Genomic DNA, 14,375 nt, shown 5'->3' with positions numbered 1-14,375 from the left:
TTGGCGAAATTCCGAACAATTTCAAAACCCCACATCGACGGGGACAACAATCTTAACATGAAACTGTGTTTATATAAGACATGGATAATGGTTCAAGTGCTCCAATAAGGTCTGTTCATGCACAAGGAACTGTTTCACTAGGCTTTGTTCCTAGTTCCTACACAAGGGGAGAAGCCGGCTAAGTTTACTGGTGCGGACTTCAAAAATGTGGCAAAGGATTCACCTGTGATTTGGAAGGTGCATGGATCCATGGATTAGCCTAACCTCGTCTCATAAACCCACGGGTCAAGGGTAAAACGGTCCACTCCTAGTTTTCACAACTTTTTTTGGTGGGACGTCGTTACGATGCATGGCAAAAAAAAAATGGTACTTGGATTTGCAGTTACTGAATTGAACCGTTAGGGTTTAAAAAATAACTGAACATGTGACAAGCTTTTTCTGTATAATATGAAAACCGATTCGAGGTTCTAATATCACAATTTTTTTAAAAAAAATGATATCTCAAGTGCGTGTATATGTATATATATATATATATATATATATATAAACTATAACCCAAAAAATCAAATAAATGTTATCGACGATATTAGATTGGTTGAAAATCTGACATGGGAGAGACGACAACTTGAAGGGGATATTATCAAACGTCCACGTAATACGTATTTAAGAAACACTAAACATACATTTTAAGAAGTATATATGTCGTCTAAATTGACGAAGCCTATCGCTTTTGTATTATTTTTATGGTTTTTGTGCGGTATATATTGGAAAATGCTTTTTTAAAGTCTGGATGCTTATATTTTTGTGCGAATTCTAATATTTATTAATGCAATTCAGTTTTTAATTTGTTTTAAATATTTTCCAATAATATATGGACTTTGGAGAAGCTAAAAAGCTCTTAATAAAAGGAGAAGAAAACATTGAAACTTCTCTATATGCAAATTCACTTAGGGTTTGATTCTTATTCAAGTCAAATTCAAGATTTCTTTTGGCACCACATACGAAAATATTGAAACCGTGGAAATTTCTTATTTAAGAAAAAAAAAATCTCTGTTGTGTAATAAATATAATATAACATAACATAACATTTTTTTATAATAATAATAGTAATAGTGAGAAAACCTAAAGATGATAAAAGAGATCGAAAGTTTGGACGGATATGAGATTACAGAAACAAGCTTCATCATTTACATGTTTTCTTTTAAGGCATACATATAAGATTTAACGTAAGCGAAAGAGCCAAAACACTTTTTTTTACACGCCATACCGAATATTATCATCACCGGAGAATTTGCTCTTGATCCACTTGAAGCTGTTCTTGAGGCTGTTCTTGATTTTCTCTTCCGTGGCAAAAAGATTGTAAGAGGCGATCCTCTTCTTCCTCTTCATCTCGGGATCCGCTTTGCCGCACGGCCCGTTAAAACTGTACGAACCTGACCCATCTTGATACCCGAACTCGGCCGAGAAATTTGATGAGTACTCCGAGTAGGACTTGCTTCCTTTCATCTCCGGTCGAGAGAGATTTTGGATTCAAGAGAAGTTTTTGTTTAGATATAAGAGAAACGAGGGAAACCCTTTGCTCCAAAAGCAAACTGGATGTGTGCGCGTGTATATATTTATATGAGTGTATGTATTGTATATGCATATGAAGTTGTGGAGTTGTATAAAGAAGTGTCAAGCTGCCATTGATGGTGGTGGTGGTGGGGCTAGGGTTATTAGGGTGTGGTGGCAGACAACGTGTGGTGTGTTTGTGGGGCCTTTGTTTCATCAAATGGTGAAGCAGGAGGAATCATCTCTCTAACCCCATTCTGTGAAGCTGTTTGGTCCCACTTCCTAGTTACTCTTTATTCTGCATGCCAACTCCACCATCTATTGCCGTCATCATTAGCTCTTGAATAAACCCCCGAATTCAATCCATATATATCTTTATAACTTATAAAATAAAAACGGGTTTAATCTAGAATTTTGATATTTGGCGCGTAGGCGGCTCTTTTGTAATAAATCTCCTAGAACACTCATTATTGCATTAACAAAGTTCATATATATATATATATATATATATATATATATATATATATTGTGTAACGTATTTAACTAGCCGTGTGGATAATATTTTAATAACCCAATCTAATGAAAAGAAAAAAGGAAAGAGGGAGTGCCTTCATTCTCTCCATTTTATGTATCTTCCATTTGATCAGTTTTTTCCCTCCCATTTTTAACGCTTTCTTCTATCCAACAAAAATTTCTAAAACCTTTTTCCAAAGTGTTCCGAACTCTCATAATTCGTTGGATTATCTTAAACAATTGATGTTTTTGTATATAATTGTAATTCGTATCTTGAAAACGATTACCATAAAACGCATCCAGACAATTTCGTCTTGAGTAGATAACCCACACTAGGGAGACAAATTTTGTAAGGAATAGGACCCATTGTGTCTAAAGTTGGATAGCAGAATTCAAACAAAGCCAACGGGGGAATTTAACTCGTGCAACCATAAATCAAAATCTCTTGTATTATATATATATATATATATATATATAATGAAATAAGTTGGGAAAGCAAATGAGTCAGATTTCCACATTAATGGGTGGATGGTGAGGGTGGGGGGCTTCGTTCTTTCTCAAGAGATCTTCCTTCATTATCTCAAAGAGTCTGTATTTATGTGTATACTCATAATGCTCTCACCCAACTTTTGCTTTCATGGGCCATCTTTATATCGATATATAATAATATTTTATGAATAATAATTATTTAAGTTTTTGCGGTTGTAGTATATAATGAATAATCAAATATAAATATAATAAAATATATGAATTTTTTTTTTTAGATTGCAATATAAAACCGATTAAACCAGATTATATTGTTGGAATGTTGAAGTTTCATCCAATTTTTGAAACGCACTTTTAGCTTGTAAACCACTTTTAAGTGAATTCAAATATAGCATGTTATTTATGTGCATTCCAAAATGCATGCATATATCAGCTCCATAATAATTCCAAAATCAATTACGCTAGATTTCGCTTTAGAAACACATGAGAAATATTTTTCTGAATTAATATATAATTAATAACAATTAATTTCGATCTTGAAGCACATGAGAAATGCGTTGTGGAATATTCGAGAACAAAAATACAAAATCATTCCATTCATCAACTGCGGATACCATTTCATTGCTTTTGTTCAATTAAAAACAAATAAAGTTTGGCGGGTACCATTTTCATTGTTTACTTTACAACTTTTAAAAATAAATTTTGATTATTTTCATTTTAGTTTTTCGATTATATAAAAACATATATTTATTTTTTATATTGATTATCAATTCAATTTTAGGATTCTTTTTAAAACAATATTTATTTATTTAAGAATTTATTATTTTATATCAATTTTACGATATTTTTATGATGATACGTAAAAGCGAAATTGACCTATAGTGTAGAATAGTGTGTGTGTATATATATATATATATATATTAATAAATAGATATATAAACGTATACAACAAAATCTAAAATGAAGCAAGTGACATTGCCTTGATTATTATCAAGGAATCTGAGCGATCTCGAGGAGAATCTTGTGGAGAGACTGAGGCTTGGAGAAGAAAGGAGAGTGATCACTGCCTTTGATCTTGAAAACTCCTTCGGGAGGGTTCTCCCTCACCAGCTTCTCTTGCACGTCCGGCGAGAGCGCCCTGTCGTCCAGCGTCTGCACGTAGAATCTCCGGCCTCTTCCGTACCTTTCCCCCGTTAACGACAGCTTCTCCATCATCGGACCGAGCGGGACCGGTCGCATCGACACCATTGCCAATGCAATGTCCTGAACACAACAAAACACCAGTGATCGTGTATTTAATACAGTGGTAGAGTTTGGGATTTTCAGGAAAATGGTAAATAGCTATGGACATGGGTACCCAAATTCCGGGTATCCTCTGGTATATATATATATCCATCTTGCGAGTATCGGAAATTCGGATATTTGGCTGAGGCGAGTACGAGATCATGTGGATGGCGTTGGGAAACCCGAGCCGTGGGTTCGAGTTCGAGTTTTGTTGGCCAAGTACTCGTATCTAGGGTTGGACACTTCAGTTCGGGAATTTAGTTCCAACCCGATCCAAACCGAACCGAATAACGTTCGGTTCTAATTTGATACATTTTTTTTATAAAACCGAATAAACCGTTCCCGAACTGTACAAATACCGAATCGAGGCTGAGTACATCAGAAAGCTCGGATACCCGACGTGCATCCATCCTTAATAGTGGAGGTACATAGATGGTCGAACCGGGCCCCGAGCGCAGACAATTGTGCGATGGTTCATGTTAGATGCAAATGCAAACGCAGACAAACGCCGAGGGATGACATTTTCGGGATTAGGAGACGGGTGTTTTGAGAGATTTACCTTGGTGGGGGACTGATTGAAATACAGCCCTTTCATGTGTTGCTTCTCGAACATGAAACCTGTCGGAGGGTTGTCTTTGCCATTGCCGTAGATCAAGAACTGCGACTCTTTCATAAACCTCTCTGCAGAACCAAGCTGTGATTTCCACAAAAATATTTCTCAAGAGTTTTAGCACAAAACCCGGCCGAAAAAACAAAATATAAGCTGCATGAGAAGAGACTAGGTTAATCAACAAACAAACCCCACAAAGTATCCTCGAGATGAATCATCTAAAACTCGGTACCAAAAACATATTTACCGAATGGCAAGGACTGCTGTAGCAATGAAAACCCGAGCTTGCCACCAAGAAATCAATAGATCTCAGTTTCATTCAGACATCTTGTAAACAAAATGTGAGAGAACGACTCTACGAGACGATGCATCAGGCTTCTTAAAACTCTCGGGTTTTCTCGGACGTAGTTTCAGAAAAATAAAATTTATATTTCATATCATTTTTTAAGGTAAGGTTTGCCTGCAAGACACCCTTGTGGCGGAACCCTTCCGAAAGCAAATGTTTCGAAATGAAACTTATGAAAACAGCTGAAAACGAAACAGATATGAACTAGGAAACATGCGTAGATTGGTAGTATTATTATTACCTCTTCAGCAAATGCATCAAAAGGCCTTTGTCCATCAGAGACCATCGTTGCGCAAATGAATACCGCCTTCGAGATTTTCTCGGGAAATCTCTCCATGGCGTAGGAAACACAGGCACCTCCGGTACTATGACCTACCAGAATAACCTGCATGAACATACGAAAGCGGCCATGGCCATGCCTTGTCATCTCATGCACATGTATAAAGTCACTGTCCTTTGAGAGCTCAAGAAAACATAAGAGAACAAACCATAACTAATCCATCTATAGCAGAAATCCTAACAAAGCAATGGAATAGAAGACGGCTTGAAATGAATCCAAACATAATCACACTTCCAAACACGTCATTGTCTGGCATGACCATATGTTCTGGTCTGAATCCTACAACAACGTTTTCTTAAACCATCGCTAATAAGCCCATGAAAGGCATGATCATGAGCAAGTGTTAGGCTGAGTTTATGAAAGATCACAAACTTTTAAATGTGGGGATCGATATAGAAGACTGACTTTGAGGTAGAATCAATCAAATCTAAGGGTTTTACCAGGAGTCGGGTCAACGATAGGAGTTTTCAAATCGAGGGGACTTAGAGATCCTAAACCACATTTAGTGTTCAGCTCTGATACCATAATAGAGATAGAGACTTGAGCGGTCCCCTTTATTCGAGATAAAGGACTACAATATTTATAGATATAAAACACGACAAAATCAAATAGTAACCTTCTAGAATCTCTAGTTAGACTCGAGAAGGAGAGGAACTCTAACCTTTTCTCCTTCAGGAAGATTTTCAAGGTGCTGGATCAAAGGTTTCGAATATTCTTCCAGCGTACGGACACTGTTTGTGTCTTTCAAATTGAATCCGGATCCCGTGAGGTCGAGCGCAGTTGCAGAAAGGCCGGACTCCTCCAACGAGGCGATAGTTTTGTACCAACACCATGCTCCAAAACCCTCTCCGTGCACCAGTACAAAGTTCTTCACTTTCAAGCTCTCCAAAAATTCCTCTACCTTCAAAATCCAAAATATCAGAGAGCGAATTTACACAGTTCCATTATCAACAACGAATTACAAAGCTCTTCACTTTTTCATCCCTCCCAAAACAAAGCTTTTTTCACTCTCTCGTTGTTCTAAACACGACAATAAGCCAGTTTCATGAACTACACAGCAAGTGGCAAAACCAAACACACAAACAACCTTAACAAAGAATCAGAGAATATAAAGTTCCCCAAAGATGGCAGAGTTGTCTGCATTTTTTTTTTGTTGAATTGTGGGGTTTACAGTTCATCTGGTCCCAACCCAGTGTCCACAGAAGAGATTCAAGATCACTTTTTTTTTTTTTTTGCTTGTGAATCCGAGACCTTTATCTTTGTTCGATAACGAGATAGATGAATCACTGTTTACACAGTATCTCCGTTTATCTCTTGATAAAGAAACTTTTCATAAGAAGCTTCTCTTCTGCACTTTTTGTGCAATGACCTTTTCCCTTCTCTCCTCCCCCACTTTTTCTTTTTCATATCTTAAAAAGTCTTTTGACAATCATTTCGAATCAGAGATCGACAGTCCAAAAGGCTCGTTGAGTTATATAATTCATGGAAATTGACCGCAGAAGTGAAAGCAAAGACCCGGTCGGATTTTGCTTTAAAAAAGAAAAAGAAAGAGTTGTAGCTATGGAGATTCATTCAGTGACCTGTTTGCCATTGGAAAACGGGTCAGAGAGCGTCCGTCTCCTGGAGCTGGTGGACCCGACCCGTCTCGACATGGATCCGTCGAATCTCTGGGAAAGCTGAGCCTGATGAATCGCCATGGACAGAGCTCGTCGGTGCAACATCTCTTCCTCAGCGAGCAATTTTCTCTGAGACCTATTGAGTCTCTTGCTCCTGGATCCATCTCCTCCTCTAGTATCTTTCTTCTTCATGCAGATAAACTTGTTACCCATCTTCCCGAATCTACAACAGAGCAAAACCCAGAAGCTGGTTTCACGGATTTCTGACGGAAAACCGAGGGAATTCAAGAGATTTCCCTGAAAATTGGCATGTTGTGCTGTATGCTTGTCCCCAGAAAGTCAAAGAATCCAAAGATCCAGGCCCTATTTCGGATTATTTTTAAGTTTATTCCGAGATGCAAATGGTTGGAGGAGAGAGAAAGAAGAGTAGGTGAAGAAGCAATCGGTTATTAATTGCGTCGTTTTCACTTCCTCACCTAAGAAGAAGAAGAAGAAAACAGAACAAAGACGATTTTCGGACAAGACGCCGAAATCTGGCAGTTTATGAGAGATTCCGTATGTTGTGAGTTCAGACTGTTAGGTCCGTCCCCGGGTTGACTTCGTTTGCCTTACCCCCTTTCTCCCCCCTCGTGGAAGGACGAGAGCCAACCACAGAAACAGTTTCTACATTAGCACGGTTAATGTATTTTAATTTGGTAAAATCCTGAGCATTAATAGACCGATCAAGAGTATCCACGCGATGTTTTCCTCTTTTCTGTACATTTATAATCGGAAAATACAATTAACTTTTTTACCAAAATCATCCTGAATCGCCGATTTGTTTTATGTGACTGGCATGATTGAGAATTAAATCCCAGATTTGTTTTTCAGTACAACTTGTAGCTTCAATTGGACCTTTTTTTATACAAATTCTGCCAAATTTGCAGCAAATCTCTACTAATGAATGCCTCAACTCTCAAGTAGTAGAAATTGTAAGGAAGGGCACCAAAAAGAAGACTATTATCATCCAAATGCAAAACGCTCAGGACAATCATTTGTACAAATACGAAACTTCAGAATCTTTTAAAACTCATATCAGAAACTCTGCAGTCACATCCACTACCCATTGAACCCGGGAAAAAAACCCACAACAGTGTTTTGTCCCAAACCCACACTCGGCAGCGTTTTTCCTGAGTTTATATCTCACCACTCTTTCACTCGGAGAAGTTCTCATCAATGGTCTCCTTTCACGAAAACCCACAAACCAAAGGAGAGGCCTCTCCAGAACTGTGCCCTCCGTGAAGCAGTAGCCACTCTTTCAAATCTAAGGGTTTTACCAGGAGTCGGGTCAACGATAGGAGTTTTCAAATCGAGGGGACTTAGAGATCCTAAACCACATTTAGTGTTCAGCTCTGATACCATAATAGAGATAGAGACTTGAGCGGTCCCCTTTATTCGAGATAAAGGACTACAATATTTATAGATATAAAACACGACAAAATCAAATAGTAACTTTCCCTCTTTCAAACAGATAATACTTGACTATATGCATTCCTTGATCCGAACTTATTCCTATGTGAGAAGAAGGGTCACAGTATGTGCAAACTTATGAAACCGATGCCACTTACAGCCGTTGAACCAAAGTCTCCGTCAAACCAAGTGTTTGTTGATAGTTACTCCCACCATTTTTCTGAAATCCCAAACTCCAACAGGATAGGTAAAGTATCTGATTGTCCCTTTCAGGACAAGTTCCATGGTTGTGGCTGACACTGAGCCTGGAAGTTAAAAAGGTTAGTGAAGAAACAACCATAAGATTGGTGAACAGAGCTTCAAAAATTGATGTTCCTAAAGTCTGCAAGAGTGCATAAATCTTATGACTCATCATGATTCAGGTACAACCGTCCCATTCCAAGCTTACCAGATCTGAGAGTAGATACATCATGACCCCGAAGAAGACTTCTGAACCCACATTTGTTTCTGCAACAAAATTAAAATTAGTATTACAAGAACTGTGCAGGGTTACATGAGGTAAAGCAACTTTGAGGGCGTTGTAAAAGGCTTTGGCTTGCCTCGTGAGAATTCGAACCACCGCTGCCACCTCTTCTCAAAGATTTGCCATCACCAGTCATCCCAAGGCCGTCATCTTTTCTACTACGTGCTCCAATACGACGACTGGTATGTCTGGCAGAACCTGCATGATTCAGAAATTTGAGAAGTGAGACCGGATGTCTTCAAACTAATGAAATACAGAAGCCATGATGCGTGTTTAGACTTCAAATTAGCAAACCATTCTCCATAGAATATGAATGGCGGCCACCACAAGAAGCTGCCACTTCCCCAGTCTTCTGGACAAGGTTCTCGCCGTTCACTTCTCCATTATTGGCTGGAACATCACAAACAAGTTACGTTGAGATAATAACAGAGAAGAAATGCTCAACCACAAACATTATACTTAATTATCGATTAATAGCAGAAATATAACCTGCTGAAGATGACAGATGGTCCTCACCAACACTCAACCCATCAGCACGATGAAGCGGAGCCCACACAACACGATCAGGTCGTTCTTTGTTTCTCATGCGCCTCTCCTGCTTTTCACCGAGGGTGCCAGGACCAGGATAGTCTTTACCTGCAAATTTACCATCTGGGATTGTGTCATGTCATCAGAATACCTAAAAAAACTTCAACAAACAGTTTGATCAAAACCCATCTCTCCTTACCTGCCCGTGTGTTGGCAGGTCGAGGAGGTCGCTTGCTGTTTTCCATGTTAGATGATGGTGCTTTTTGTTGAGGCTGGACAGAAGATGAAGACTGGCTCTGTCGTGGCTCATGTTTCAGAAGTATGCCCTTGATCAACTTCCCACCAACATCACTCTTCTGGTTTTGTCTGGAAGCCAATGAACTTCCAACAGGAGATGTTTCAATCTGCTGCTCTGACTGTGGCAGAGGGTTCTGAATGTGCAAATACATTAGAAAACAGAACCAGAAAGAATGATCAAATGCATGGCTTGTGATTTTCTGAGACTAGACTATCAAACTACCTGATAAGTATGACGAATTTTCTAAAAACGCAAAAAACTTACAGAACTGTCTTGGTTTTTTGCTTTCAAAAGCAATATTTTTTTCTTTCCAGATTCCATAGTCAAAGGAATTCCTGGGAGAGAGCTCTCGATAACAGAGACTGCTGCTGAGTCAATTAGAAAGCAAATTAGAAAGGCCAAGGGCCTTTACTTGTAGGAATATGGAAATTATTAAAAGTAATTATGTCCCTGATTGATTACCAGTTTCATTTTCAGGGATCTCCTTTTCACTTGAAGTTAAATGCTGATTGTCTTGCTTAAAGCTCGCTACATAGGCTGACTTAGCTTTTTGCAGCATGTTCTTTGCATGGTCCTTTGCAACATACTAATAAGGGAAGAAAGATTCAAAATGAGAAACTGAATAATTTTCTTTAGGAACAGAAAGAGAGAGAGAGGACAACGACTAGGAAGACTATTTGAACAACATTCGTTAGACAAGCACCTTTTTCTTTTCAGAGCTTCGTTTCGAAGATCTTGAATTTGGCTTGTTTGCAGAGGCAGCTCTGGCTCTTCTGCTTGCTTTGCGAACATCTGACAAACCCTATTGTAGAACCCAAACCAGGGATCAACTAAATTCTCTTAAAAAATGGATAAAGTATACATTGACATCCACTACAAGGTAACACTGACTTTCCATAAGACAGACTAAGCATAGAGCTCCAATATCTGGAAGAAAAAGATAATGGGAAAGCACAATGCACCTGAGTTTCAATCACTGCAGCACGTTTTTTGCGTATAAATTCCATAAGAGGAGTAACAATGAGAGTGTCTCTTGTCGTCCCTGAGAAGTAATTTTAGATGGTAAATTTCACCGTTACAGGAATAGAAGCATACTGCTCTCCTCAGAGTAGAAGTAACACCCCAAAAAAGAATGATGAACATATATTGTTCCTGAAATAGAAGTAACACCCCAAAAAAAGAATGACGAACATATATTGTTCCTGAAATACGCACCAGACTGTTCGGCTTCTTTTCTTTCCAACTGTATTTCAGCACTCGGAAGGTTCTCAACAGGTTTTGCGATGATCTTAAGGAATTCCAGATAATCAGGGTCCTTGCAAATAGTCCCTTCACGAGGATCTTTCTTGCCACATGGTCTTGGCGCACGCTGTGAAGGTGCATATTCAACTACAGCCTTGCATTGAGCACCTAAGAGGAGAAATACAATCACATATCCAACGGATCATATTGTTTTAATCGAACGCAGACAATTGACAGAGACAGACAGATACCCTTCTCATTAACAAACACATGGCCGTTGAAAAAGGAAGCAAAGTCACAAACATCCTCTGGAGTCTTGAACTCTATGTAGGCCCGAGAATACTTCTGATTCTTATGGCTGAGGAAGCAGGTAAAAAACCCAAAATAAGCTCGAAAGCAGGAATCCTTTTAACAGGGGCCGTGAAAACGTAACCCTGGAACAGCTCTCCAAACGTGTGTTCTAAAAGAGAAAAGAAATCATCTAAAGACAAATGGTTGACCAGAAACACCCGCATATTCAGAACAAGAGACGAGACGTTTAGCACAAGGATCACAAATACGCTGGAAACAGTACATAAAGAGGCCAAAAGAACCCTACCTGGATTTCCCAGAACGAAAAGCAAACCAATTGTAACGATCAGCGAAACGAGCGTCGATATGGGACAAGAGATCCGACTGAGAAATAGACGGCGGCAAGTGCCGTACAACCACTTTCCTCTTCTGCAACAGATCCTTCATGAGATCACGGGACCCTAAATCCTTCGAACAGGCCGAAAATGAGACACCAAAGACGAAGACGAAGAAGATGAAGAACAAATCAAACTCCGAAAATTTGCGCAATTTTGCCCTAATTCGTCCCTTTTTTTCGCTCTCTTCTTCCCACTCTCTCTAGGAGACACAGCGAATGCCTAAAATAATTTTTTTTTTAAAAAGAGAGAGAGAGAGAGAGAGAGAGAGAGAGAGAGAGAGAGAGAGAGAGAGAAGTGTTTCTGTGGAACTTTTTGGACCGTCGGATCACAAAGGAAAAAAAGCACGTGGAGATGTATTGGGCCGATGTATGGGCCTACATTTGGTTAAGGCCCTAAAGGTATGGCGGTTTTTAAGTTTTGGCAATTGGACGGAGGTCATTCACATCGGACGGTGTTTATCACACTGATCAGTGACCCGCGAGACACTGGATAATTGCCCGACTGGTAAGTTAAGTGGGCTAATTTTGGACCAGACATTTGGACTATTGGGTCACTGTTGGGCCTAACTTTGACTAGGTTCCATTAGGCCTATCTGACCCAGGTGGTATCACGTTTGGACCGTAGGATAAAAAGCATGACGCATCCAACGGTGGATAATGACTAATGGATTATTTGCGCGCTATTGGATAGGAAAAAGTCTTAGTAGTGTTTGTGAAGACGTCTGTTGAAATGGGGGTATTACTGTTTCCGTAGAAGTAGTGAATAAAAAGTTGTTTCCTTTGTGGCAAAGATTGTAATCTCGGTTTCGTCGCTTCAGCTTCTTCCATCAAGTAACCTTTTTGTTGATTTCTTCGATTGCTTCGTCGTTTCGTTCTGGGTTTTGTTCTTCGTGTTCTAACTCTGTTTGGCTGCTTTGTAAAGTTCTTCCCATCGTCGTTCTTCTTTTTGCTTTTCGCTCGGTCGTCTCATGAATTTTATGTTTTGATCTTAACCAGCCGTTGCATCTGTTACCGATCTGGCTTTTCGGAAGAAAATTTCATGTGTTTCACCAAAAAAGATTGGATATTTTAACTGTTTGAGCTATTGAATGAGGGTCTGAATTCTCGTTTTCTGTTCCTTTCTGGGTCAAGTTGCTGTATGGTTATGTTGAAGGTCAAAACTTTATTTCCATTTGTTAATCTCTCTGTCAAAATTTGCTAGTTTTGCAACAAGGATACATGAAATTTTCACAGATGGGTGGAGACGTCATGGAGGATGATTGGGAATTGGCTTCGCCGTCAAACCCGGCTCGAACCCTAGTTCTGGTTGGGCGTACAGGCAACGGGAAAAGCGCCACGGGGAACAGCATCCTTGGAAGAAAGGCGTTTAAGTCAAGAGCAAGTTCAATAGGTGTAACAAGCACGTGTGAATCACAAAGAGTTGAACTAGAAGATGGTCAGATCATCAATGTAGTTGATACTCCAGGTAAGTGAAATTAGTTCATTAATCCAATTACATTGTGGTATGATTTTAAAACGGTAAGATCGTCGGTATAGCTGATCCAAGTTGGAGTTATTGAATTTGGAATGATTTCAGTTGAGTCATCATAACCCTTTTCTTTCAATGTATGGGATGTTAATCTGGTGATTGGCACAGGTTTGTTTGATTTGTCCACGGCCACCGAATTCATTGGTAAAGAGATTGTCAGGTGCATAAGTTTGGCTGAAGATGGAATCCATGCCGTGCTGTTGGTTTTCTCGGTTAGGGGCCGGCTAACTGAAGAAGAACAGTCTGCTCTCCGTCAATTGCAGACCCTTTTCGGGACAAAAATTGTTGACTACATGATTGTTGTTTTCACCGGGGGTGATGAATTGGAGGAGAATGACGAGACACTGGAGGAGTATTTGGCCCAGGGTTGCCCCGAGTTCCTGAAGGTCGATATCTTTACCTTTGTCCCGAAATGTTGATCCAGATGAACACTTATTCTTTGCTCCTTGCGTTGAATTTGCATGGTTGTAGGAAATTCTCGCTCTTTGTGACAATCGGTTGGCGTTGTTTGATAACAAAACTAAAGAAAAACGCAAGAAAGCTGAGCAAATCCAGAATCTTCTCACGCTGGTCGAGTCCGTTGTGAGGAGGAACAGTGGGAAACCATACACAGACGAGTTATTCCGCGAATTACAGGTGAAGTAACACTCAAATCGGTTTATGAAGATCGCTTTAGCTTAGAGAAATGCTCTTATTAAGAATTGCTTCATCCTTTCTCAGGAAGAGGCAATCAAGCTCAGGGACCAGCAGAAGGAGATTGAGTCGTTGAAGGGCTATTCGAAGAAAGAGATATCAGAGTTGAAGAAGCAGATAGAGAAGTCATATGAACTGCAACTGGGCAGAATCACAGAGATGGTAATTCGGCACTTTGTTTCTTTTTGTACAAGCCGCTTCTCTTTTTAACATTTCCGTTGACGTATGCGACGCATTGATGGTGCAACCATAAAGATTTTTTTCCTCTCCCCATTTTCTAGGTGGAGACGAAGCTGAAAGAAACAGCGACGAGGCTTGAGCAGCAGCTGGCTGAAGAACAAGCGGCGAGAATGGAAGCGGAGAAGAGAGTGAACGAGGTTCAGAAAAGGTCCATCGATGAGATCATGAATCTGAGAAAGAACCTGGAGAAGGCTGAGAGAGAGACTGAGGAGCTCCGCAAAAAAATGGGGAAGTGCATCAACCTCTGAGATTTCATATGATGAAAAAAGATTGATTCCTCGTACTTGAAGTTGATCTTGTTCCGTTTATGTCCGTATATGATAGATTTGCGTATGTTACCTTCGCATCATCATCGTCATGCATGCATGTTTATTATGTATCTCTCCATTGTTAATGCTGAATGGATTGGTTGAAAAATGGCTATAGAGTTGAACTTACAA

General features: G+C 39.6%; 4 protein-coding genes across 8 annotated transcripts; 1 reads left to right on the top strand and 3 right to left on the bottom strand.

Moving 5' to 3' along the window:
- Positions 1-1,127: 1,127 nt before the first annotated feature.
- On the bottom strand, positions 1,128-1,623 carry LOC109116395. The gene has a single exon (XM_019201751.1). It carries the CDS (start codon positions 1,504-1,506, stop codon positions 1,255-1,257), a length of 252 nt encoding a protein of 83 aa, XP_019057296.1. The 5' UTR covers positions 1,507-1,623; the 3' UTR covers positions 1,128-1,254.
- A 1,823-nt stretch (positions 1,624-3,446) lies between these two features.
- On the bottom strand, positions 3,447-7,349 carry LOC104806762 (putative methylesterase 14, chloroplastic). Its single transcript, XM_010531820.2, has 5 exons — positions 6,711-7,349; positions 5,792-6,031; positions 5,032-5,175; positions 4,394-4,528; positions 3,447-3,813 (listed from the first exon to the last, which is right to left on the bottom strand). The coding sequence occupies exons 1-5, from the start codon at positions 6,957-6,959 to the stop codon at positions 3,541-3,543; spliced, it is 1,041 nt and encodes a 346-aa protein (XP_010530122.1). The 5' UTR covers positions 6,960-7,349; the 3' UTR covers positions 3,447-3,540.
- An 893-nt stretch (positions 7,350-8,242) lies between these two features.
- LOC104806760 (regulator of nonsense transcripts UPF3-like) lies at positions 8,243-11,713 on the bottom strand. 3 transcript variants are annotated; one of them, XM_019201734.1, is made up of 13 exons: positions 11,385-11,713; positions 11,038-11,144; positions 10,760-10,954; positions 10,507-10,586; positions 10,248-10,346; positions 10,007-10,130; positions 9,809-9,912; positions 9,446-9,677; positions 9,208-9,369; positions 9,013-9,108; positions 8,795-8,916; positions 8,644-8,702; positions 8,243-8,500 (listed from the first exon to the last, which is right to left on the bottom strand). In XM_019201734.1, the coding sequence occupies exons 1-12, from the start codon at positions 11,522-11,524 to the stop codon at positions 8,664-8,666; spliced, it is 1,500 nt and encodes a 499-aa protein (XP_019057279.1). In that variant the 5' UTR covers positions 11,525-11,713; the 3' UTR covers positions 8,243-8,500; positions 8,644-8,663. The 3 variants fall into 3 exon arrangements, with proteins under 3 accessions (XP_019057279.1, XP_019057280.1, XP_019057281.1); XM_019201735.1 differs by having other exon boundaries at positions 9,809-9,909; positions 11,385-11,712; XM_019201736.1 differs by having other exon boundaries at positions 9,208-9,354; positions 11,385-11,711.
- Positions 11,714-12,197: 484 nt separating this feature from the next.
- LOC104806759 (immune-associated nucleotide-binding protein 8-like) lies at positions 12,198-14,314 on the top strand. 3 transcript variants are annotated; one of them, XM_010531816.1, is made up of 6 exons: positions 12,198-12,305; positions 12,708-12,939; positions 13,111-13,388; positions 13,474-13,638; positions 13,723-13,857; positions 13,977-14,314. In XM_010531816.1, exons 2-6 carry the CDS (start codon positions 12,708-12,710, stop codon positions 14,181-14,183), a joined length of 1,017 nt encoding a protein of 338 aa, XP_010530118.1. In that variant the 5' UTR covers positions 12,198-12,305; the 3' UTR covers positions 14,184-14,314. The 3 variants fall into 3 exon arrangements, with proteins under 3 accessions (XP_010530118.1, XP_010530116.1, XP_010530117.1); XM_010531814.1 differs by having other exon boundaries at positions 12,676-12,939; XM_010531815.1 differs by lacking the exon at positions 12,198-12,305 and adding an exon at positions 12,320-12,627.
- The last annotated feature ends 61 nt before the right edge of the window (positions 14,315-14,375 follow it).

Source organism: Tarenaya hassleriana, unplaced genomic scaffold (assembly GCF_000463585.1).
Source record: "Tarenaya hassleriana unplaced genomic scaffold, ASM46358v1 Cleome12, whole genome shotgun sequence".
In the NCBI taxonomy this organism is placed as follows: Eukaryota; Viridiplantae; Streptophyta; class Magnoliopsida; order Brassicales; family Cleomaceae; genus Tarenaya; species Tarenaya hassleriana.
This window is presented reverse-complemented; position numbering and strand designations above follow the sequence as displayed.

Coding starts and splice junctions, on each gene's coding strand:
- LOC109116395 (XM_019201751.1), bottom strand. CDS start 1,506: ATGAAAGGAAGCAAGTCCTACTCGGAGTACTCATCAAATTTCTCGGCC.
- LOC104806762 (XM_010531820.2), bottom strand. CDS start 6,959: ATGGGTAACAAGTTTATCTGCATGAAGAAGAAAGATACTAGAGGAGGA. Junction 6,032..6,710: donor CGTTTTCCAATGGCAAACAG/GTCACTGAATGA, acceptor TGGATTTTGAAG/GTAGAGGAATTTTTGGAGAG. Junction 5,176..5,791: donor ATCTTCCTGAAGGAGAAAAG/GTTAGAGTTCCT, acceptor ATGTTCATGCAG/GTTATTCTGGTAGGTCATAG.
- LOC104806760 (XM_019201734.1), bottom strand. CDS start 11,524: ATGAAGGATCTGTTGCAGAAGAGGAAAGTGGTTGTACGGCACTTGCCG. Junction 10,955..11,037: donor TGTGTTTGTTAATGAGAAGG/GTATCTGTCTGT, acceptor TTCTCCTCTTAG/GTGCTCAATGCAAGGCTGTA. Junction 10,587..10,759: donor AAAAGAAGCCGAACAGTCTG/GTGCGTATTTCA, acceptor ATTACTTCTCAG/GGACGACAAGAGACACTCTC.
- LOC104806759 (XM_010531814.1), top strand. CDS start 12,693: ATGAAATTTTCACAGATGGGTGGAGACGTCATGGAGGATGATTGGGAA. Junction 13,389..13,473: donor GTTGCCCCGAGTTCCTGAAG/GTCGATATCTTT, acceptor GCATGGTTGTAG/GAAATTCTCGCTCTTTGTGA. Junction 13,858..13,976: donor TGGGCAGAATCACAGAGATG/GTAATTCGGCAC, acceptor CCCATTTTCTAG/GTGGAGACGAAGCTGAAAGA.